Consider the following 26252-nt stretch of genomic DNA (forward strand, 5'->3'; position numbering starts at 1 on the left):
GCTCCTTCAACCAAACAATAATCGAATAAGTACTTCAGGTATGGTACTGTATCCCAAACCATTGTCTTTAGTATCTCCCCGGAAATCTTATCAATTCCAGCCACTTTTCGAGTTTTCAACATTTGTATCTTATTGTAAATGCCATTGTTATCATATGTAAATTTTAATACTTCTTTAGCATTAGTCTCCTCCTCTATCAGGACATTATCCTTGTAACCAACAATCTTTTCAAACTGCTGACTGAATACTTCTGCCTTTTGAAGATCCTCACATACACACTCCCCTTGTTCATTAATCATTACTGGAATGTCCTTCTGAGAACCTGTTTCTGCTTAAAAATACTTATACATTCCCTTCCATTTTTCACTAATATTTGTATGACTGCCAGTTATACTTGCCATCATGTTATCCTTAGCTGCCTTCTTTGCTAGATTCAATTTCCTAGTAAGTTCCTTCAATTTCTCCTTACTTCCACAGCCATTTCTAACTCTATTTATTTCCAGTCTGCACCTCCTTCTTAGTCTCTTTATTTCTCTATTATAATAAGGTGGGTCTTTACCATTCCTTACCGCCCTTAAAGGTACAAACCTGTTTTCACAATCCTCAACAATTGCTTTAAACCCATCCCAGAGTCTGTTTACATTTTTATTTACCGTTTTCCACTGATCATAGTTACTTTTTAAAAAGTGCCTCATGCCTGCTTTATCAGCCATGAGGTACTGCTTAATAGTCCTACTTTTAAAACCTTCTCTCTATCACACTTATTTTTAACTACGAGAAAAACAGCTTCATGATCACTAATGCCATCTATTACTTCAGTTTATAGAGCTCATCTGGTTGTACATCCAAGCACAGAAATGGTGTCCCGACGTAAACAATCAACACTGCCCCGCTCCAGTACTGGAAAGGAGGGGAGTGTTGAAGGCCACTTCAGTACCGAAAAGGAGGGGAAGGGAGTGAACGGGTAGTGCTGAAGGCACAGTGTCTGTATTGCTGTACATCCTCCACAGTGCCCATTTCAATCACAACAGCCTTGTAGCGGGCTGTCTCCCTGTAGAAATGCGTTAGCGAGGAGGTAGGGGATACCATGCTTTGTTTATATCGGGACACCATTTCTGTGCTCGCGTGTACCAGCACCACATCCAGGATATTTTTCCCTCTAGTTGGTTCCATCACTTTCTGAATCAGCTGTCCTTCCCATGTTAGTTTATTTGCCATTTGTTGGTCATGCTTCCTGTCGTTTGCAGTGCCTTCCCAATTGACATTTGGTAAATTCAGATCTCCTGCTGCAGTCACATTTCTTTCCATGTCTTTTCCCACATCAAATAATTCTGAATCCGTGTCAGTGCTACCCTTTCCCGTCTGTACACTCAAAGAGAGCCTTACACCTAGAATTTCATGTTTCTCATCTTTAACTTTTTCGTAGCTTACAAATTCTTCTTTCACCAGATTGAATACTCCCCCTCCCACCATTCCTATCCTATCTCTATGGTACACTCTCCATTCCGTGAAAAAATTTCTTCATCCATTATATCTTTTCTCAGCCATGATTCAACTTCTATTACAATATTTGTTAAATATACATACATACATACATACATACATTATCATTATAGACTGTTATGCCTTTCAGCGTTCAGTCTGCAAGCCTCTGAGAATTTACTAAACGTCGCCACAATCCTCGATTTGCAACTAGTGTTGTGGCTTCATTTAGTTCTATACCTCTTATCTTTAAATCGTTAGAAACAGAGTCTAACCATCGTCGTCTTGGTCTCCCTCTACTTCTCTTACCCTCCATAACAAGAGTCCATTATTCTCCTAGGTAACCTATCCTCCTCCATTCGCCTCACATGACCCCACCACCGAAGCCGGTTTATGCGTACAGCTTCATCCATCGAGTTCATTCCTAAATTAGCCTTTATCTCCTCATTCCGAGTTCCTCCTGCCATTGTTCCCACCTGTTTGTACCAGCAATCATTCTTGCTACTTTCATGTCTGTTACTTCTAACTTATGAATAAGATATCCTGAGTCCACCCAGCTTTCGCTCCCATAAAGCAAAGTTGGTCTGAAAACAGACCGATGTAAAGATAGTTTCGTCTGGGAGCTGACTTCCTTCTTACAGAATACTGCTGATCGCAACTGCGAGCTCACTGCATTAGCTTTACTACACCTTGATTCAATCTCACTTACTATATTACCATCCTGGGAAAACACACAATCTAAATACTTGAAATTATCGACCTGTTCTAGCTTTGTATCACCAATCTGACATCAATTTAGTCTTCGAGAGGCTAATTTTCATACCATACTCATTGCACCTATTTTCAAGTTCCAAGATAATAGACTGCAGGCTTTCGGCACAGTCTGCCATTAAGACCAAGTCGTCAGCATAGGCCAGGCTGCTTACTACATTTCCACCTAACTGAATCCCTCCCTGCCATTTTATACCTTTCAGCATATGATCAATGTAAACTACAAACAGCAAAGGTGAAAGATTACAGCCTTGTCTAACTCCTGTAAGTACCCTGAACCAAGAACTCGTTCTACCATCAATTCTCACTGAAGCCCAATTGTCAACATAAATGCCTTTGATTGATTTTAATAATCTACCTTTAATTCTATAGTCCCCCAGTATAGCGAACATCTTTTCCCTCGGTACCCTGTCATATGCTTTCTCTAGATCTACGAAACATAAACACAACTGCCTATTCCTCTCGTAGCATTTTTCAATTACCTGGCGCATACTGAAAATCTGATCCTGACAGCCTCTCTGTGGTCTGAAACCACACTGGTTTTCATCCAACTTCCTCTCAATGACTGATCGCACCCTCCCTTCCAAGATGCCTGTGAATACTTTGCCTGGTATACTAATCAATGAGATACCTCGATAGTTGTTGCAATCCTTCCTGTTCCCTTGCTTATAGATAGGTGCAATTACTGCTTTTGTCCAATCTGAAGGTACCTTACCAACACTCCACGCTAATTTGACTACTCTATGAAGCCATTTCATCCCTGCCTTCCCACTATACTTCACCATTTCAGGTCTAATTTCATCTATTCCTGCTGCCTTATGACAATGGAGTTTATTTACTATCCTTTCCACTTCCGCAAGCATAATTTCACCAACATCATTTTCCTCCTCCCCATGAGCTTGACTGTTTGCAACACCACCATGATGATTTCCTTTTACATTGAGAAGATGTTCAAAATATTCCCTCCACCTGTCCAGTGATTCCCTGGGATCTGTTATGAGTTCACCTGAATTACTCAAAACACTGTTCATTTCCTTTTTCCCTCCCTTCCTAAGATTCTTTATTACTGTCCAGAAAGGTTTCCCTGCTGCTTGACCTAGCCTTTCCAGGTTATTACCAAAATCTTCCCATGACTTCTTTTTGGATTCAACAACTATTTGTTTCGCTCTGTTTCTTTCATCTACGTACAAATCCCTGTCTGCCTCGGCCCTTGTTTGGAGCCATTTCTGATAAGCCTTCTTTTTACGTTTACAGGCTGCTCTCACTTCATCATTCCACCAAGATGTTCGCCTTTTCCCATCTTTACACACAGTTGTTCCTAGGCATTCCCTTGCTGTTTCTACTACAGCATCCCTGTATGCCACCCATTCACTTTCTATATCCTGAACCTGCTTACTGTCTACTGTTCGAAACTTCTCACTAATCATATCCATGTACTTCTGTCTAATTTCCTCGTCCTGGAGATTTTCTACCCTTATTCGTTTGCAGACAGATTTCACTTTCTCCACCCTAGGCCTAGAGATACTTAGCTCACTACAGATCAGATAATGGTCTGTATCATCGAAAAATCCTCGAAAAACTCGTACATTCCTAAAAGATTTCCTGAATTCAAAGTCTGTTAAGATATAGTCTATTAAGGATCTGGTACCCCTAGCCTCCCATGTGTAGCGGTGAACAGCCTTATGCTAGAAGAATGTATTCGTAACAGCTAAACCCATACTAGCACAGAAGTCCAGCAAACGCTTCCCATTCCCATTAGCTTCCATATCTTCCCCACATTTACCAATCACTCTTTCGTATCCTTCAGTTCTATTCCCAACTCTGGCATTGAAATCGCCCATTAGCACTATTCTATCCTTGCTGTTGACCCTGACCACGATGTCACTCAATGCTTCATAAAACTTGTCAACTTCATCCTCATCTGCACCCTCACATGGTGAATACACGGACACAATTCTTGTCCTAATTCCTCCCACTGACAAATCTACCCACATCATTCGCTCACTTACGTGCCTAACAGAAACTACGTTGCGTGCAATGGTATTCCTGATAAAGAGCCCTACCCCAGACTGCCCTTCCCTTTCTAACACCCGTCAAGTACACTTTATAATCTCCTATCTCTTCCTCCTTATCTCCCCTTACCCGAATATCACTTACTCCTAGCACATCCAGATGCATCCTCTTTGCTGACTCAGCAAGTTCTACCTTCTTTCTTCCATAAGCCCCATTAATATTGATAGCTCCCCATCGAATTCCATTTCGTTCGCCAAGTTGTTTCCAAGGAGTCCCTCGACTGTCAAATGGGAGTGGGACTCCATTACTCCCATAGGTCCGAGGCTTGCTTAAAGTGTTCTGAGCTCGGTAAATTCATGAAGCAGGATGCTGCCCTACTTGCACATAGTCCAAGTGAGGATCTCTCCTCTAACGGGTTATGGACCACCGGTGAATTGTGTAGTCCTAGCCGCCTGAGCACAAGGAGGGCCATGACTCAGAATATGTCCGAGATGCCCACTCCCATTCCATAGCAACTGGTATCCCGACTCTCAGGACCACGTACTAGGCCACTCAGCCGTTGCCCATGGTTCACGAACTAGGATGCGACTACAGTAACCCACAAACATGAACCATTCTGTTAAATTCTGTTAAATTCTGTTAAATATATATCTATTAAATTCCTTAATTCTACAGTTCAACAGTAACATTTTTATGTCATCTTTACTTGACTTCCAGATCTCTGTACCCTTATCACCACTTCCTAGACAACCCCGTTTCCCTGAATGTACTTCCCTATTACTCTCAGACATAGAATAATGTTATGAAATCATCTATGTGAACGCCTTGTCACATAGGAGGTATTGCAGACCTAATATGTGACACGAGCACATCAGAGATACAGTTTTTGTTAAATTTTATTGGACCGGGCTAGTTGGCTGTGCGGTTAGAGGTGCGCGCCTGTGAGCTTGCATACAGGAGATAGTGGGTTCGAATTCCACTATCGGCAGCCCTGAAGATGGTTTTCCGTGGTTTCCCATTTTCACACCAGGCAAATGCTGGGGCTGTATCTTAATTAAGGCCATGGCCGCTTCCTTCCAACTCCTAGGCCTTTCCTATCCCTTCGTTGCCATAAGACCTATCTGTGTCGGAGCGACGTAAAGCCACTAGTAAAAAATAAAATAAAAAATTGATTGGTAAAATATTAATTTTCATGTAGGAGGTTTTTTCCGTGTGATGTGTCATGGCTCCTACTGTTTAACAAAGCAATAACCTGAAAATGGACAAAAATGTCACAGAGGAGGTTTTGCAGGAACGATGAATTTAACTTCTAGTATACAAAACTGCAGCCTACGTATCTGGCTGTTTATGTGATAGTCATAGTACAGGCCCTAACTGGTCAGAGAGAAGAGACATGAACTAATTTTCTTTTTGTGTTTGTATATTGGTAGATTTGTTTCTCTTTCCATTAGATTTATAGGAGACTTCATTTCTCATTTGGTGTAACAAGTAGTAAAGAAGGCAAGTACTTACCTAGAAGTGGTTATAAGTGTATTTTGCAATTTAAAAAAAAAAAAATCATCATGTGGTGTTGGGATGGTGAATGAGAGTTGATGCAAGGGTGATAACAGGTATAACTTGAAAATAATATTCTCTCGCCCATAGGTAACCAATGCAGATATCGAGCTCGAATAATTATTATTATCTTATGATTATTATTATTGTATGTATAGCTGTGAAGTGTTACTTCCATTTTAGTATTAGTATTATTATTACATCATGTGTAAATACAATATGATGGCGTTGTTTTTGAGGTTATGTCATGAAACGTGCACTGTATATAGACATTTTTATCAGTTCAGTTAATGTAAATACCTGTAAATTAATATTTTAATTTACTTTTACCTGTATATATAAATTGTAATCCATAATTGTGAAACACACTGTAACTTCCAGAATGGTAATAGGCACGAGAACAATTGAGAATATTCTATACATTATAACCTATGTATTAGACACTCCAGAATTTTCACGAAGATATATTTTGTAATGTAACTTTCTAGAAGCCTGGCCAGGCACATATATATAAGGAGACGATCTTGACAGAAAAAGTTAGTTGTTTGGAAGTTATTGGTTGACGATTTATGGTGTAGCAAGTATATACTTGTGGCGATGTGTTAGCTGACATGTCGAGGTAGGCAGTCGGTAGTCATCTGTTTTCAACTGTGTTTCAAAGTTGTAACCTCCATATTGAAGTGTTGGCAGTTGTTTTTAATAATGGTGGCTTGGTTGATATTTTTTGAAGTGAAGTGTTTTGATACTGTGATTAAGGTTATGTGTGTGTTAATTTGTGAATATATGTGAATAAAATTAATTGTACCAACTGACAGCATCTCGTGTGCGTCTTTGTGGATACGTTAGAGTAATGACTGTATCCTTCTGTTATATTCATCATTTGGTTTTAATATCTGTTTCTTAGTACTCTCTTCAGTAGTGGTAGCTTTTCTTTTTTCAGGAAATTCTCTAATTTGGTTCTGCACACTCTTTCAGAGAAACATAATATGGCATTTTCTCTCTTGTTTGTAACTATGTGAGAAAATGTATTCTATTACGTTGTTTTCTTCATATTTCCTTTACATCTTTTTTCATCTTCTTTGATATAAAACATTCTTGTAATTTTTATCCATTGTGATTGATACAAGTTGTCTCATTGTGTTTCTAGTACTACAATGCAGAAGTGACGGGTGTTTCAGAACGTACATGTGTTGTGAGGTTTGTTGATTATGGCAACTTCGAGGAGGTTCTACAGGATCATTGTATACCATTCACTGAGGTGAGCATCTTATTGGTGTTAAAGCTCTTTATTTTTGTGTGCTGCAAGAACACAGTACCTATTTGTCCTCTAAAGGTGTGTGTGTGTGTGGGGGGGGGGGGGGAGGGAGAGAGAGAGAGAGAGAGAGAGAGAATGTGACACCCATCCCTCTTCACTATCTCCCTTTGTCCTAGATATATATATCAGTTTGATATACCTTTCAGTAAAATCTTGCAGGTAATAGCTGTGGTATCAACTGTTATGGTCACAACACTTAGGATTCCTGTAAGAATTTTTTAGGATCATATAAAGATACTTGTACTCATTAATTTAAATTTTACTATTCAGTTTATTACTCATGCATCAATAGAGTATGACAAAGATTGACAGGCTTGGTCCTGGCTAAGAGTTCCTATTTCTGGTAGATGGCCCCATAACTTCTGAATATTTCTGAAGTTCTGCACTGTTCTGCAGATTCTCAAAGCTGTAATATGGTAAATAAAATCAGTTTTGCTTACTGTTTTACAGATTTACAATTTGTTTTCATGATCCAACAGCTTTTTCTTTAACATACGCTATTATGTTACTTTACCTATGCTAGCCTGTTATATTTATCCTTTTGTGTGTTTATTCCTTCCTTAACTTTCTTTGCTGAAGATTTATATTTGTGCACTTGTTTGTTTCAATCAATCACCACTGATCTGCAGTTAGGGCTGTTGCCATGTAGCAGATGCCGTATCAGTTGTTTACCTAGTCTGTTCTTAAATGATTTCAAAGAAGTTAAAAATTTATCAATGATCTTCCTTAGTAAATTATTGCAATTCGCCAGGCTGAATGGCTCAGACAGTTGAGACGCTGGCCTTCTGACCCCAACTTGGCAGGTTCGATCCTGGCTCAGTCCAGTGGTATTTGAAGGTGCTCAAATTCGCTAGCCTCGTTTTGATAGATTTACTGGCATGTAAAAGAACACCTGCGTGACTAAATTTTGGCACCCCGGCATCTCCAAAAGCCATAAAAGTAGTTAGTAGGATGTTAAGCCGATAACATTATTAATTAATGCGATCCCTCATTCCTCTTCATATAAACAAATATTTACCCCAATTTGTCCTCTTGAATCCTAACTTTATCTTCATATTATGAACTTTTAAAAGCCCCTTTCAAGCTTATACTACTTCTGATATCATGCCCTCTCTCTGCTGACAACTCAAATCATACTGCTTAGTCGTGCTGCTCATGTCCTTACTCTCAAGTCTAGCCAGCCCAAAAGTTGCAACATTTTTGTAACACTACTCTTTTGTTGCAAATCACCTAGAGGCATACACATACGTCCTATCCAGGCTATAGCAGACTCGGTGTTAAAACACCCATCAATTATCTGACATCACCCCTGTATTCCACAACATGACTGTGAAATTACTTAAAATTTCAGCATTGTGAAGGATAGGAAATCTAACAGAAATAACGTGCTTGCTAGAAAAATAGCAATAAAAGATAGCACAAAGAAATCATTGTAACAAATATTGTTCTGCATGAACTGATTAGAAGGCCGATCAGTCAATTCCCTAATAGGGGCAGCTATCTGTTGGATATTCTGTCTCCTCGCTCATCATCATCATCATCATCATCATCATCCATCATCATCGTCATTGTACAGTTCCAATTTCACAGGTACTGTTAATGAGCCTCTTCCACTTCTTCCTGTCCATATACAACTTGTCATGGAGAACATCATCCACTGTCGTCTGACTCGTTGGCTGAACGGTCAGCGTACTGACCATCGGTTCAGAGGGTCCCAGGTTCGATTCCCGGCCGGGTCGGGGATTTTAACCTTAATTGGTTAATTCAAATGGCACGGGGGCTGGGTGTATGTGTTGTCATGATCATTCATCCTCATCACGACTCGCAGGTCGCCTAAGGGCGTCAAATAGAAAGACCTGCACCAGGCGAGCCGAACCCTTCCTGGGATATCCCGGCACTAAAAGCCATACGACATTTCATTTCATCCACTGTCCCTCCTCTGGTAACTAGATCAACCTTGATCATGTCCATCCCTCAAGTTTTAGGTCTTCCTGCAAGTCTTTCCCCCTCCACCTGTCTTTCCAAATTTATTCTGGCTGTTTTTGTACGTTCCATCCTCATCACATGCCCGTACCACCGTAATCTGGATGTGCCGATTTGGTCTAATAGTGATGTCTTTATAGTCTTCTTTCCTCACCTCCTCATTTCTTAATTTGTCCATCTTGGTCTTCTTGGTCTTCTGGATGGCGGATCTAGGAAATTTCATCTCTGATGCTTGCAGTCTTGATGAATCTCTTTTTGTGAGGGTGCACGCTTCAATACCATAGGTCAATATCGGTATGAAATAGCTGTTGAACATCATCAGTTTGGCCGGTTTTGGAATCGTGTCACCCCATAAAAGTGTTCTTGTTGCTAGAATTCTGATCCCTTTTGCACTCTGTTTGTAATTTCCTTTCTGACCAAATTATCACTGGAGATTACACTTCTAAGGTAAGGAAAACTATCCACACTCTCTTGCTGGTGGTCTCCTAGTGTTACACTTGCTGGACTCCCTTCTCTGTTGACTGCCATCACCAGTATCTTTGTCTCACTGATGTTGAGGTTATATTCCTGGAACTGGGATTTACAGAAGTTGAGTCTGCTCTGTACTTCCTCTTCTGTTTCACCCCAAATCATGATATCATCAGCAAAGGCCACTGCATTCAGTTTACCTTATTTTTCCTTGATGTTCTTCATTATATTGTCCGTAACAGTGATGAACAGTAGTGGGGACAGTGCACTTCCTTGCTGAACCCCACTCTTGGTCTCAAACCATGATGATCGACCTTCTCCAATTTATACACAGCTAGGACAGTCTTTGTACAACATCTGAATTTTCCTTACCAGTCCTTCAGGCACATTTCTGTTTCTCAGGCACTCTCAGATCGTATCCCTTATAACACTATGATAGGCCTTTTCTATATCCAGGAATACAATGACCAGATTCTTGCCTTTCTCCCAATACTTTTCCATCAGCATGTAGGTGCTATGGTTCTCAATCTCCCTTCTATGATCTTCTCTAGAATTTTTAGCCCATGAGACAGCAGGGTTATCCCTCTATAGTTGGTGGGTTTCCATTTGCTGCCTTTCTTAAACAGGGGATTTATAACACCCTTGCTCCAATCTGCAGGTATTTTGTCTGTCCATACGGCATTTAGTACTCTGTGCAACCATTGTTCGGTTTACCCCGGATGCCTGCTGCCTTTTATCATGTCCGCATTCACTTCATCTGCACCTGAAGATTTTTCTTTAGGCATAGATTTTAAGGCTGTCTCAGTTTCTGTCCAGGTGATGGGGTGTTTTTCATTTTAGGCTTGGATTTCTGGTTCTTTATTTTGTTCTTGAACTGGTCTTTTCAGTAGGTGGTCGAAATGGTTCTTCAGGATTTCTCTCATGTCACTTTCTGTCCTAACCAGATTTCCATTTTCATCTTTAAATGCCTTTATAGTATTCATGGTATTCGTTGGTTTCCTTTTACCTCTGATAACACTATACAGTAGTTTCGTATTGCCTCTGCTGTCTTCCTCCAGTTTCTGAGTGAATATATTCCATGCCTTGGTCTTTTCTTCTGTAACTGTTTTTTTAATGTCCAGTTTCTTATTTCGGTATAATTTTTCGAGGTTTCTGATCTTTGCCTCATCTTTAGTAATATCCAGTTTATTTTTCTCCCGATCCCTTTCTTTCCGCAAGAGATTTCTTTCCCTGATTGCTACTCTCACTCTTTCATTCCACCAAGGTGTTTCCTTCTCCCTTATTTTCATACTTGTCTTTCCACAAACTTCAGTTGTTTCCTTAACCAATGTGTCCCTCAGTCTGGTCCATTCTGCCTCTCCATTTTTCCTTTCATCTCTTGGTAACAGGGTTTTTATCCAGTTCTGATACTCAGTTCTGTTATCTGTTTTCTGGAGTTCCCATACTTTGATTTTTGGCATTTTCCTGTTCTGTACTTTTGGCACATAGAAGTTTCTCAGGTCCGCTGCTAATAGACGGTGGTCATTTTCAAGGCTCTCGCTGGGTATTACTCTGACATCTGGTACCATTCTGCTCCTTTCTTCATCTGAGATGACATAATTACAGTCTTTTGCATTCCATCCCAACTGTATCATGTTATCTTATGGCTCTGTCTCTTCTTGAACTACGTATTTTTCACCACCAACCCATTCCTCATACAGAAGTTAAGGATATGTTCACCTTCTATATTTTGTCCACCATATCCATGAAGTCCCATTACGTTCTCATATCCTGTTCTATCCATCCCAATCTGTGCATTCAGATCTCCAATAATGATTACTCTCTCTTTACTAATAACTTTTTTTCCAAATCATCAAGAAACTGGTCCTTATCCCCTCGACAGCATCCCGTTTGAGGTGCATACACCTGTACCAAAGTTAGTTTTTCTTTCCCTAAATGCACATTCACCTTTATTATTCTCTCACTAACTTACTGAATGTCAGCGACTCCTCCTAGATCTTTACTCATGATGAAACCAACACCATTCCTCATCTCTTTGTCATTTCCATGCCAATACAGTGTATACTGTTTTCTTAATTTCTTCATTCCTTTCCCTCTCCATTTGGTTTCACTCAACCCCAGTTTCATTAATTTCCTCCTTTTCATGAAGTCCACTAGTTCTTTACATTTTCCTGTGAGACTGAGTAAGTTGATGGTTCCAATCCGTGTTAGTTCCATTAGGGATTTTTGCATGTTTGCAAGACCGTTTATCAATCGTGGTCAAATTGCGTCCCGTGTCTTTCATATGATTGTTCATTGTGGAATACTTGTTGTGTTTAGAAGCATTGTAATGCTCAAGATATCTAGTTTGGAAACTACATCCAGTTTGCCAAATGTACGAAAAATTACATTGGGCACACTTAAGCCTATAAATTCTGGAATTCGAAAATTTGTTATAGGTTGAATTTACGGTGTTGGAATTGAAAAATATAGAGTATTTAGAGTATTTAATGGCTGAAGATGCTTGCCATGTCCAGCGAAACATGTCCCATATTAAAGACTTTGCAATAATTGCATTCTAATTATAAGGATTGCATTGTATTGAACCGGTAGATATTAATAAACTATTTTGTAACTTTTTAATATAATAAATGGTATGTTCCCATCTGTCAGTGGAAAGATGGCGTGGAATGACATCAAGTAGACGAATAAGTTTGAGTTGTGTCTTTAAAAGTAGGAAAGATCACAATATACAAGATAAAGCTGGAATTTAAGAGGACAAATTGGGGCAAATATTCGGTTTTTTCCTATTTGCTTTACGTCGCACCGACACAGATAGGTCTTATGGCGAGGATGGGACAGGAAAAGGCCTAGGGATGCGAAGGAAGCGGCTGTGGCCGTAATTAAGCTACAGCCCCTGCATTTGCCTGGTGTGAAAATGGGAAACCATGGAAAACCCTCTTCACGGCTGCCAACAGTGGGGTTCGAACCCACTATTTCCCAGATGCGAGCTCACAGCTGCGCTCTCCTTACCGCATGGCCAATTTGCCCAGTAATATTCGTTTTTAGTAAGGGGAGTTAGGGATTGGAATAACTTACCAAGGAAGATGTTCAATAAATTTCTAATTTCTTTGCAATCATTTAAGAAAAGGCTAGGAAAACAACAGATAGGGAATCTGCCACCTGGGTGACTTCCCTAAATGCAGATCAGTGATGATTTGATTGGATTGATTGATTGATTGATTGATTGATTGATTGATTGATTGATTGATTGATTGATTGATTGATTGATTGATTGATAATCTGCACCTCCTCCTTAATCTCTCTATTTCTCTGTTATATTCAGTCCTTACCATTCCCTACCACTTTCAAAGGTACACACTCCTTAACAGCTGCTTTAAACCCATCCCATAGGCTGTTTACTTTATTTACCATTTTCCATTGATCATAATTGCTTTCTAAAAATGTTCCTCTTATCAGTCATATGGCAGTACCAAATATTCTTACTGTTACAACATTTCTCGCAATCACATTTATTTTAAATTACGACAAAGACAGCTTTTCGATCACTTATACCATCTATCACTTCAGCTTCTCTTTGTTCTGAATAAAATACAGTGTTTTTTTAACTCTAATATGAGAATGACCCAATAAATGCATGACCGAGCTCGATAGCTGCAGTCGCTTAAGTGCAGTCAGTATCCAGTATTCGGGAGATAGTCGGTTCGAACCCCACTGTCGGCAGCCCTGAAGATGGTTTTCCGTGGTTCCCATTTTCACACCAGGCAAATGCTGGGGCTGTACCTTAATTAAGGCCACGGTCGCTTCCTTCCCACTCCTAGCCCTTTCCTGTCCCATAGTCGCCATAAGACCTATCTGTGTCGGTGCGACGTAAAGCAGCTAGCAAAAAAAAAAAAAAAAAATGCATGTATGCGCATGCACACACACATACACACAATTCTGTTCAACCTCAAATGGCCGCACTTACGAATTGCTGTCTATTTACAAGTCTTCATTCATTACACACAGCAGACAGTCACAGCTCGTTGGAATTAACTGAAAGGTCTATCATCCTGTTCACAGACTCGCCTTACTTTCACTTCTCAAAGTCCAGTCACCCCACACAGCAACTGCATGCAGACAGCTGGATTTGAACACAGGCAGCTGGCCATACAGCATATGACTGTTCCTTCGTTCAACTCTAGTGATTTTCACTCTCACTTGAAGTGAACAACTAAACAGGGACAGTCCAACAGTGCTAATCAGCAGGACAGTACTTCTCACAAGATGACTATTAACGTACACTGAGTGGCCAAAAAATCATGGAAAGACACTGAATGTTATGTTAATAACGGCAGCAATACGGTGAGACATCAACTCTACAAGGTGTTGGAATCGTTCTGGAGGGATCTGGACCTAAGCATCTTGCACTGCTACCCACAATTGGTCTTGTGTAGTTGGTGCAGGGTTTGTGGAGCATACACCAGCATCAACACCATCCCATAAATGCTTGATTGGATTAAGATTGGGGGATCTGGGGCACCAATCCTTGGTTGTAACTTCACTGGAGTGCTCCTCCAACCACCTGTGTGCCACCACAGAGTGCTGACATGGCACATTGTCCTGTTGAAACTTGCCATCTCCATCAGGGTGCTCTAGGGCTAGAAAAGGGTGCAGGTGGTCTGAAATAATTTCTTCATAATGTGACATGTCAGCTCTCCCTGCAGCCGGTCAGTGGGGTCTAATTGCAACCATGAGAATGCTGCCCAAACCAGTACCGAGCCACCTCGCGCTTGGACACAACCTTGTAGGCATGCAGTATCTATAGCTTCATGGGACATACGCCACACTCTCACACGCCCATAAGCTCGATACAACTGGAACCGGGATTCGTCGGACCATACCACACGCCGCCACTGTTCCATGGTCCATTGCCGATGTTCGTGGGCCCATTCACAATGTAGAGCTCTGTCTACTCCAATAAATACACTTTTAATATTTAAAATCAGCCTTGTCAATACTTAGAGAGTTAATTACTGTATTTGTTTTCACCTCATACACTGTACATGTTTTGAGGACTACTATCCTCTTCCTCAGCGGTTTTTTTCACACTACCAATTATCTCTTGGACCTCTTTACTTATTATTAAACACCAAACACCAAAGTTCTAAACATCTTTTAATAAAAATCTAGTATGCATCATAATTAAAATAAAAAAAATCATAAATGTCATAAAAGAACACTAAATTTTTATTAAGAGAAGATGATTAGAACTTTGGTGTTCATGGTAGTGTGAAAAAACCGCTGAGGAAGAGGACAATAAGGTCCTCGAAACGTGTACGCTGATAACAAATAACTAATTAAATAACTGTAAGCATTGACTAGGCTGATTTTAGATATCAAAGGTGTATTTATTGGAGTAGAGATTTTAGTCAGTACAGACCAGTATAATATCAAACCACAATGGTTAAGTTAATAAACTCGTAGAGCTCTGTGTCGAGGTGTCAACAAAGGGACATGAGTTGGTTGTCGGCTGGTGAATCCTAACACCAATGTAGTTGGTCCGTTATTGGACATGATAAATTTTCCAGCTAACTCATTCCTGGTTGCCAGTGTTCCGCCCCAGTGTGCTAAGTTGGGCTCATCAGTTGGTTCCGTATGGGAATCAACATCTATATCATGGTGAAGCCTATGTGGTGCAGTTGCCTCCTTACAGTCCTGGTAGTTATGCGTTCCTGACTGCCAACATTCAACTGGGTGGTGATTTGGCTCACAGTAGCCTTTTGAGCGCCCAGTATGGTTCTGCAGATGCGACATGATGTCCGTTAATTAAACACCTGTGATCTTTCTGTGCGGCGGTTTACACAGGTGGTAACATTCCGTCTGCGATATTGAAGATCCACCCTTGACACTGTTGACCTCGGAAACCCAAATTCGCTTGTAATCTCCGCAATGCTAAGATCCATGTGCCGATGTTCATTCCACGTTCAAAGTCGATTAACTTGCTATTTGTTGCCATCTTCACGACACTGGTGTCTGTGATAGACTGCTCAGCTACACTGCAGTTAGCCGCAATGCTCAGGGGTCATACACGGCACGTTTTCTAACGGGACACCCCTTCCCATGACTTTTGCCCACTCATTGTAGTTCCAATTACACTCACGGTAGCTGTTTTCATCACTACGGCTATCCTCAGTCCACAGATGCACGCGCGCACTTTCTCTCTCTCTCCTGTCCCCTACACTTCGATGCAACAACCACAAGTCCTCTTTCAGACCTCCAGGTCAGCTAGGAGCTTCCCGATCGTGTGACGCACTACCCCTTACCAAGAAAAACCAAAAGGGCTACCACAGGGCTGGCACGTAATACTTAGCTGAGTTTTTCAAATTCAATTTCTTAGCAAGTTCCTTCAATCTCTCCTTACTCCGCAACCATTCCTAACTATTTCTTTCTAATTTTCACCTCCTCCTTAATCTCGCCATTTTCCTGTTATAATGGGCCCTTACCATTCCTTACCACTCTTAAAGGTATTGTATATACCTGTTTTTACACTCCTCAACAATTGAGTGCCTGAGTAAGAGAAGGGGCTAACCCATAAAAGTTCAGAAATTTGTTTTATCATGTTTTTGCATAGTGCTGGTATCTCTTAGCAATCCTGTGTACTACTTGTGGTTGTGGGATAGTTCCTTGTCTGTCCAAATACATACAGAAATCTGAGGATCTTGCAAATCAGCTGTACAGTTAGTAAGAGAAGGGGGCTAACCCACATGCGTCAGTCAACTGGAGCAGAGGGGAGAGAGTGTCAAGTACAGTAGTTACTTTTCTAGCCAGAAAATGTCTTGTGATGGTACAAATAGTAGTGTTAGTACGAGTAAAATGTCTTGTGGTGGCACAAACAGTGGTTTTAATGTGAGTAAATGTAAAAATGCAAATGAAATGAAGACAACTGGAAGAGATTGAGAAATAGTGGTGAAGCTTATGTAAGTGATAAAACTAAGAAACTTCTGCCAGCTAAGAGAATGGGTGTAGGATTAAGTGCGCAGTGAAGAATGAAGAGGTTAATGTTAAGTGCTGTGAGTATTACAAACTATCTGATATTATAAAAGAAAACTGTTTTGTAGGATTTTACAGACTTGCAAATTACAGCTTACAATATACTTTTTTGTTTGATCTGATTAAACAGACGTCATGTAAGAGAGATTATGTCGTAGGTACGACATCGTAATTGATGTAAAACCTTCAATTAGTATGTTTAATATATTTTAATTATAGTTCATTTAATGCTAAATTATCTTTTATTAAATGTTAAATATGATTAATATATGATTTCCCTGTTAACATGTAGTATAGAATTGTATAACCTCAAATATGTATTGTATAACCTCAAAATCTATAGAGTCGAAAGCGGTAGAAAATACCATAATGTTCGTATGTTAGACTTATTGTACTATAATTGGGTATATATGAAGGGTTCTGGAAACTTACTGTAAGGTTTTATTATCCAGATACATGTAGAGACATTACGAATGTTGTAGATATTTCCATAGGTATTTGTAAATAGCGGAGGAACGTTCGAGTACCCATTCGACTAGCTGGTTGATCGATGTTTCGAGTGTGTTCCATTAGTGTGTTGTAAGAACTCTTCCAGAAGTCGATCATTCTAGATGGTTGATTGAGTAGTATAAATATCGAGCTGTCAGTCAGTGAAGTCAGTTCTGTACGTATTTTGTCCAGATCTTCCTGCATTATTTTAAACTCATAAAACAGTTTATTTTTCTACATACAATTTGCAAGTTCAATCCTTCTTGTATATTGTTCACAAAAATTACAAAAATGTAAAGGCGCCAGTTTACTGCCCTCTCCTATACCCCTCCCACTTTCTGAGGTTCTGTTAATGACCCATCTGCCTCCTATCCAGGCCTCCATACTGTATTAAATCATTCACTAATTTTACATCTCCCCTTTTCCCTGTCTGCAAGGACACATCCTGAGCTCTCCTGTCTCCCATTTTAGGTCTGGAATTTTACTTTTTACTCCCTGCTGTGTTTTAATATAGCTGTACATATTTCTCCACACTGTCCCCTTTCACTAGCTTACTCTCAAGAAAATTTTGTGCTGTTGATGTGAAGTCTAATACATAAAATTTAATTTTTATTACATTTTAATATTTAATGACTTGCAAAATTATTTATATCTAATAAGAAAACCCCAGCACCCCTGCTTCCCCTATTCCCCCTATAAATATTCCCTTTTGGAAAAACATCCCCTCAGCATCACAATTAGGCAATTCGAAAAGAAAATTCAAGACAGGGTCCAACCCACATAACCAGAGTATCTTGCACTTGAAAGTGGGCATATACATAGTTGATTGGGTAAGCGACTATAGTGTAAAGGTTAGCACTCTGGACCCTGAATCCAGCGATCTGAGATCATATCTTGGTGGGACCTCCATAAACGGGTTCCAGGAAGGACATTCCAGGGAACATTAATGGACAAGGCAAGTTCATATGCGAGGATTTACAGAAGGCAGAATTTCTTTATTTTTTTAAGGTATCAGTACCAGCCGTGACCTTAATGAAAGTAAGTTACAACATTTGCGTGGCGTGAAAATGGGAGACCACGGACAACCATCTTCAGGGCTGCCGACAGTGGGGGTTCAAACCCACTAACTTCCGAATGCAAACTCACAGATGCGTGACCATAATCCGGCCAAAAACTAAACATTTATCTGAGCTCAGCAAATCGCAATACTTCTCTGGACGGAGGTACCGTACCTAACTGATGTGTTTACATTAGGATTAAAATCTCTTGAAAAAAAAAAGGTTGTGCAATCAAGTTAAAATAGTCAGTATTATAGAAAAGTCATCTCCGTACAGGCCATGAAGGCCCTTGGAATGGTAGAAGGCGAAGGCTTCCACTATTCGTAACCTCGGCTTCAATATTATAGGCCTAACCTAATTATAAAGTTTGAATTGTTAGTTACCGTATCTAAATAATTTTCATTCTTTTCTTTTCTAAGTATGTTCATATCTAACTGTACGTATTTCCTCATAGAGGTTACTGTCATCATCTAAATCACTCATTTTCCTTACTTTCCTAAATCTCAAGAAATGTAGGGTTATATCGGTCGTGAGGATTACAGAGGAAGTGCAGTGCACACTGCACATCTTTAAGTGCGCAGATTGAGTTCCGAACTCTTATCGGAACAAACCTTTCAGTGCGCATGACCAGAACGTGTAGTTCTCGCTTTAGACCGAGAATCGTTTTCACCGGTTCGGAACCGTTACGAACCAGTTCCGAATTGTGTTGGAACAGCAAGCTGGGAATTCAGAACCGTTCAGAACTGATTCTCATTTATGTTGGAACGCCCATCGAGTTACTGCGCATGAGCAGACAGTTCAGAACCGATTTGGAATCGTGTTGGAACAAACCTATTATTTCCAATCCCCTACTTCTTTACCAGAGCCCTCTAAAAGATCCTACTTGTGAATACTTAGATATCACTTACAACTTACAGAAGGCTTTACCTTTACCTAAAATGCCTATGGAAAAAATGTTCTATCTCAGTTAGCTGTAGATGTATAACCTAGCTGTTCATGTCTGTAGTGATTAGTGTGGTATCGTGTATGTGGACAGAAAACATTGCTTCTTGGAGATTTTGTGAAATAGGTTCATGCCTACTAAAAATTGTGGCTGACAACCATTTAACATGAAACAAACCAAAACTGATACTTCTCAGATTCTTGTAGTGGCCAAAATAAGAAACATGATTATCTTTATTTCGTATTACATTTTGGTACATACTGGGAAGTTTGATGAAATCAAACATTCATTTCTGGTGCCTAATTTTTGCCAAGTGATAGTGATTTGGGAATGATAGAGAAAAAGTCTTGTTGTTGATTATGTTTACACTCCCGAACAATGGAGAAACATTGTTAAAAGGGCCTGAGTCACAAAACCATTTACAGTAGTGGACATGGCATATGCAGACTTCAAGGATTTAAAAACATTCTTAAACATTGTAGTGAAGGACAAACTAAGTGTTGGGTAGAAAAGTACTGAGTAGAGAAATAACAACAATAAAAGTAACAAGCTACAAGCCAGGTTACCTGTTCCGTAAGTTCTCACTCATACTCGCATTCAGAGTCATGGACAAAAGTTCATATTTTCTGAAAACAACCTTGGAGGCCAAAAAAAAAAGATGTTGCTTAGAAACGAAGTGTTGAAACAAGCACTGGAAAACCTGAATACCCTGTACCCATCAGGAAGGGATATTAATCACTTAAAACACAGAGAATTGCTGTATCTTCTGCCATACATTCCAACAGTACATCGTGGACTATATTTAAGCCTCAAACCAACTACTAAGAAAGTGAATGAAGATCTTGACACTGAAAATCAAGAAGGGGAAAAAAATCTTAATTTACAGTATTATTTTTAAACTAATATAGTTTTATTAAAGATTAAACTTAAAATGTTATTCTACTCTTAATTTTTGGAGTTATACTGATATGTAATTAATTTAAAGATTATAAATTGATATTTAAATTTTAAATTTTGTTGTGTTTTTTGTACAATCTATTAAACCTTATTTATCTCAAAACTTTGTTTTTGTGGGTTAGCCCCCTTTCTTACTCAGGCACTCAGTTGCTTTAAACCCATCCCATAGGCTGTTCACTTCTTTATTTTCCATTGATCATAATTGTTTTGTGTTTAATTTCTCCATGCTTATCTTATCAACCATATGGTATTGCTTAATATGTTACATGTTACAATTGGTATTATTGGTTCTAAAGGCTATTAAACTTGGGTATTCATAAATATCTCTTGATCTGTTAAACTAATTTGCATATCATCCAGTAGATAGCAGCAGATGGTCCAAATTCATGATCTATTTTATTTCTTTTTATTTTATTTATTTTTCCTGGCGCGATTTTTATATTGCTCGGAGAAGTTTTATGTGATTGACCAGGAAGATGGAGGTTTTGATCTGCCCTGTAGCCTTTGCCATCTATTATAATTTGTTTGTCCTCTTCAAGGCGTAAATTTTAGGGCATATCATTTTCAACACCCGGTTTATTTTGTTTTTTTGCAACATGCTTCTAAGGTAATATATCTTTATATTTATTTCTAGTCTCTCATTCAGTTGTGTCTCAGTGGCATCTGGTATTTGAACTATGGAGCCTGTTTATTGTTTGTTTATATATGATTCTTCAACTTTTATCAGGCCTGTATTTTTTTGTGGCATGTTTCCTCAAGTCACTTTAAAGTCTTTTCAAATATGTAGTTCCTTTTTTTAACAAGCCCTCCCTCTAGTGGAACGTCTTTCATTTTATTATTGAGTGTATGCCTGTGTGGGTGCTTGATTGTTATGAGCCTTTGTGTTAGGTGCTATTTTTCGCTCTCTTAGCTAGGGATGGGTATTTGATTGAGATATGGGCCTGTTGTTTAATTATTTCTGTTTCATGCCTTGAATAATGACGGCACTGATCCATTCGAGCCAAAATAGTAGAGATGATGATGAATTAAAGTTGACCTCGGTCTTTTCAGCGATGGTAAGATTTTATTGTGTTTATGTCCATAATGGGAAATTGGTTCTGCGTATGCGTGTGGGCTGTCGTAATATGTCCTGGGACTTTTGTGAGAGCATGTTGTTTTGCACCTCTGTTTTGCTTTGGTTTCGGCTCATGGATGTGATCGGGATTGAGATAATTGAGAGGCTGCATGCTTGTTCCCATTCTGAGGAGAGTGGTTTGTTTAATTAATTTGCTTTCGCATTTATTTGTTGTTCTTACATGATTATCTGTGTGTGTTTATTTTCTGGCTTCATATTTTATAGTTTTAGTTTTTATTATTATTATTATTATTATTATTATTATTATTTGTGGTGCCTTTGGAAAGTTCATGTATGTGTCCCTCCTTTAATTTGCATTGTTGCGGCCTTCATCTTATTGGTTGTAATTTCCGGGTGGGCCATCCGATTTGGTTTCCTTTGTGATTCGTCCATCTCTTGCCTGTGGACGCAACGGTTATCTCCGGATCTTGTGATGGTGCCTTTTGTTGCAAGAGCATCTTTTCACGAGTCCACTTAATGGACTTAATGTGTGGTCCCTCTGGGGATGATATGTTTGCCTGCGTGATGATAAGTAAGTGTATCTGCCCCCCCGTCTTGTGTGCAATGATGTGAAGAATGGAAAAGTTGTTGCTATCTTCCAGGATGAGCGTATATTGAGGTATTGAAATGGCAGTATTTTGCCTAGCTCCCTTGATAATAATCTATAAGTGTTTGTGTTCTATGTTTTACATTTTTCTTTTGGCAAATAGTGCATGTTTATTAGACTGATTTTTTTTTCTTTAATTTCAATAAACCCTGTTCTTTTCTGTTTTATCATTTAAAAGATTGTTGTTTCCCTAGCTAGAATCTTTTATCGTAGGTATAACAAAAAAAAAACCATGGCCTTCCAAGCGACCGCTACTCAGCCCGAAGGCCTGCAGATCATGAGGTGTTGTGTGGTCAGCACGACGAATCCTCTCGGTCGTTATTCTTGGCTTTCTAGGCTGGGGCTGCCAACTCCTCAATCGTAATCACGTAGGCTGAGTTGACCTCAAACCAGCCCTCAGTTGCAGGTAAAAATCCCTGACCTTGCTGGGGAATCCCGGCTGATTCAGAACATGAATGTTCGTCCCTCCAGCAAAGTGAAAGCTGATTCATGTGTGTCCGGTAGGTTCCCTGTTGAAGTTGGTATACATCAGGGATTGGCATAGAGTCAAATTCTCTTCAACCAAATTTCCATGTTTTACCTGTGACATGTTGTTTGGGTTATCAGTCCATAGACTCAGACGCGCAGGTCACCTATATGGTGTCAAATCGAAAGACCTGCACCAGGCCTCGCCGGAGGCTACACACCATTATTATTATTATTATTATTATTATTATTATTATTATTATTATTATTATTATTATTATTATTATTATTATAGCCCATAGACTGGTTTGATACAGCACTCCATGCCACCCTGTTCTGTGCTAATGCTAACCTTTTCATTTCTACATAACTACTATATTTTACATCTACTCTAATCTGTTTGTCATATTCAAACCTGTGTCTTAAGATGTCTCCTATTATTCTATCTCTTCTTCTGGTCACATTTTGTCAAATCATTCACCTCTCACCAGTTTGATTCAGTATCTCTTCATTCATGATTCGATCTACCCATCTTGCCTTCAGCATTCTTCTTTAACAACATATATCAAAAGCTTCTATTTTATTTCTTTCTGATCTAGTTAACATCTGTGTTTCACTTCCATACAATGCCACGGTCCACACGAAAGTCGTCAAAAAATTCTTTGTAATTCCTATATCATTGTTCAAAGTGAGCAAATTTATTTTAACTCTTTGGAGTCCAATTAATTTCCCTGCCTGGATCTGGGAATGATCCAATTTAACATTAGGGAAATATGGAAAGGAAATGCCCACATTATTAAAAGGCTGAATTTTTACATTAAAAACATGAACAGCATATTTCTTTAATATTCATTAGTTTAACAAAATATTCAGTGATATTTTATGAAAGTGAGGTACTTCATAAGGCATTTAGTTGAGTGCTGTCCTTGGGCATCCCTGGACAGGTCTCACAATAAAATGGTGTCTTTATTCTTCCTCCTTTTACTTACCTGTTGGAACACTCGGCACAGTTGTGAGAATATTTTGAAACATCGTGGTTAACTTCTTCACTGATCACCCCTTTACATAACTGTTTTAGCCACTGTCTTCCACCTCAGTTTCCTCCTGATCACTCAAAAAATAATTCTCAGATTCGGGAATACTGATTTCACTTTCAGAATCGGTCAACAAATCGTAAATTCCGCCTTCAAGTGTCGGCCTAGGTCTGAAATAGGACCCGTACAGAACATTAAAGATGTCAGACCTAGTCCTACATTGGACTGCAAAGGGTTAAGAAAGGCCTTCCTTGCTTGTGCTAGTCTGCATTTGCGTTTTATATCCACCTTACTTTTGCCATCATTAGTTTTTCTGTTATCGAAGTAACAATATTAGTCTACTTCCTTTAAGTCTTCATTTCATACCCTCCGTGGTTTGAGGATGCAAACGAAGAATACACCCATGATATTCCCTGTCTGTCATAAGAGGCAACTGAAAAAGGTCCCAGGGGCTCTGAACTTGGGAGCGTGGGCTGGCGACCACGGGCCGCTTAACTGGGTCGTGGCATTGCTTCCGCTTACATGTGCCAGACTCCTCACTTTTATCTATCCTGTCCAACATCCCTTGGTCAACTCTTGTTCTTGTCTGGCCCTAACAGTATTAGAGCATTCGAGGCTTAGGGAGTCTTTAATTTTCACACCCTATGTGGTTCTTGTCTTTCTTTGTCCGGTGCTGAATTTTTCGAAGTGATGGATCCTTTTTTTTCACCTCCTGTTAGTGGGGACGCAGATGAAGAATACTCCCTTGGTATCCCCTGCCTGTCGTAAGAGGCAAATAAAAGGGGTGAGCAAGGGGTGATACTTCTGTAACCATGAGACAATGTGTGATTAGTACCATTACACGATGAACACCATGGATCGACTCACAATTAGTACTACTAAATGTGCCTGGTTATACAGTACTTCCTCCTGGAGTAATAATCGCCACTGCCTAAGGAACTTGTACTGCTACTGCCTCCACCTGGGTCTGTGATTAATATCATCGGGGGAGGATTAATGGGAGTAGTACCATTACATGAAGAACACCATGGGTCTTTGTTGCTTGTGGGTGGTGCACTAATGTATGATGCACTTTGGGTCTACATTGCCTGTAATTAGTACTACTATGTGAACAACACCATGATCATATGTAGCCTGTGCTGAGTACCACTATGCGAGCAACCTCATGAGTATAAGTGGCCTGTGATTAGTACCACTATATGAGGAACACCACGGATCTAGCCAATGCCTGTGATTAGTACCTCTGTATGAGGAACACCATGGGCTTAAGTTGCTTGTGAGTAGTACCCTTACGTGAGGAATCTCATGTCTGCGTTGCTTGCGAGTACCGTTATGTGAGGAACACCATGGGTCTGTGTTGCCTGTGAGTAGTGCCATTACAGTATGTGCGACATACCCCGGGTCTACATTACCTGTGATTAGTACCACCAGGGGAGGAACACCATGATTCTTAGTTACTTGTGATTAGTACTACTGTAGGAGAAACATGGTTCTGCTTTGTCAGTGATTAGAGCTATCATGAGGGGCCAGTGAACTGGATTTTTGACTCCTTTGGACAACAAGCACATCTCAGAAAATAACGCATTGTGAATTGTATCCACTGATTGTTTTGGATTCATGGTCATTTTTTTCATCATCATTCTAGTCATTGGATACATTTTTAAGTTTTAATTGTCGTTTAATTTCATTGCACCTTCTATCATTAGGTTCCGATGACCTAGCTGTTAGGCCCCTTTAAGCAACAAACTTCATCATCTCTTCATTTCCTAATCTAATATTTCCTGCATCACCTGACCTCATTCAGCTGCACTTCATTACTTTTGTTTTAGATTTATATATTTTGTAACACTTAGAGCAATAAAAGGCATAATTACCCCAAGTGACAGCACCAAGGGTCTGACCGTGTACCAGAGGCACGGTTCAGATACGTGGAAACGTGCTAGACAAAGACAAATTAAAGAAAAAAAAGGCACTTACCATGAGAAAATAAATGGGGCCCCCAAAGGAGCGGATAAAATACACCTGGTCATATCAAATTATCACCTCTTTTAAAGGAAAACACCAACACCTTGGGGAACAAGATATTTAATCAGGATAATTAAGTGATAAACAAATAGGAAAGAATAACCTCGCTGGAAAATAATAAAATTAAAAATTTAAAAATATTTAAACTCAAATCAAAACCCTACGGTCGACCGTTTATAAAGAAAATAATTATTTAGTTCTTGGAAGACTTAGCAAGATAAAGTAGATTTATGAAACCGCTCCTCAACTCTCAATTTTTCTTACAACCAAAGGTTTTCTTTGTACAGTACAAAAGTTTTTTTTTTTAACATCCTTTCAACCGTGAGAAACAACCTTGACAGAAAAAGTTATTTGATATTGATACAGAAAACCCCTTTTTAGGATGTGTCAAACGACCCCTTGCAAGGATGGGTAGGTATTACGTGCACCTTTTCAAGAAATTAAAATAATAATAATAATAATAAGCACCGAAACACCGGGAGGAAAAATGAGCAGAAGGTAAAATTAAAATCTCAAAGAAAAATTAAATGGACCAAGGAAATCCGCGGAGAAGGTAGAAATCATCATCGGCACATCAAATACAAATCATCAATCCCATCACAACAACATCAACAACATTAGCATTCCCATGGCAACGACCAACAATCGGTCAAGGGAAGGAAGGGGCCAATCACATGCCGCAAACAACAATAGGCAAAAACTAACAAAGGACCAAGAAAACAGACGCAAAAAATAACCCAAAACCCAAAAGGAAGAATAAAACTAAGTTAAATTAAAATAAAATTAACCAGAGAAGCGAGAAAAAAGAAAAGAAAACCGGGACATACTGTACACGTAACACCCACATCCCTGAAGCGACTCGCTTGTTAAATTATTCAGGTTAAATAATAGCTTTTTAGCACAAAACTTTTAGGCCTAGAAAAGTCATTAATAAATGCTAGG

General features: G+C 39.4%; 1 protein-coding gene across 3 annotated transcripts in view; it reads left to right on the forward strand.

The window, feature by feature from the left end:
- Positions 1-26252, forward strand: part of LOC136871902 (tudor domain-containing protein 3) — a 258745-nt gene that overhangs the window by 189197 nt on the left and 43296 nt on the right. For all 3 annotated transcript variants that reach the window (XM_067145605.2, XM_067145606.2, XM_067145607.2), the window contains one exon: positions 6968-7078. In XM_067145605.2, the coding sequence (XP_067001706.2) occupies positions 6968-7078 (111 nt within the window). The remainder of the gene's footprint in view (positions 1-6967; positions 7079-26252) is intronic.

This window comes from Anabrus simplex, chromosome 4, assembly GCF_040414725.1.
Source record: "Anabrus simplex isolate iqAnaSimp1 chromosome 4, ASM4041472v1, whole genome shotgun sequence".
Taxonomy (NCBI): Eukaryota; Metazoa; Arthropoda; class Insecta; order Orthoptera; family Tettigoniidae; genus Anabrus; species Anabrus simplex.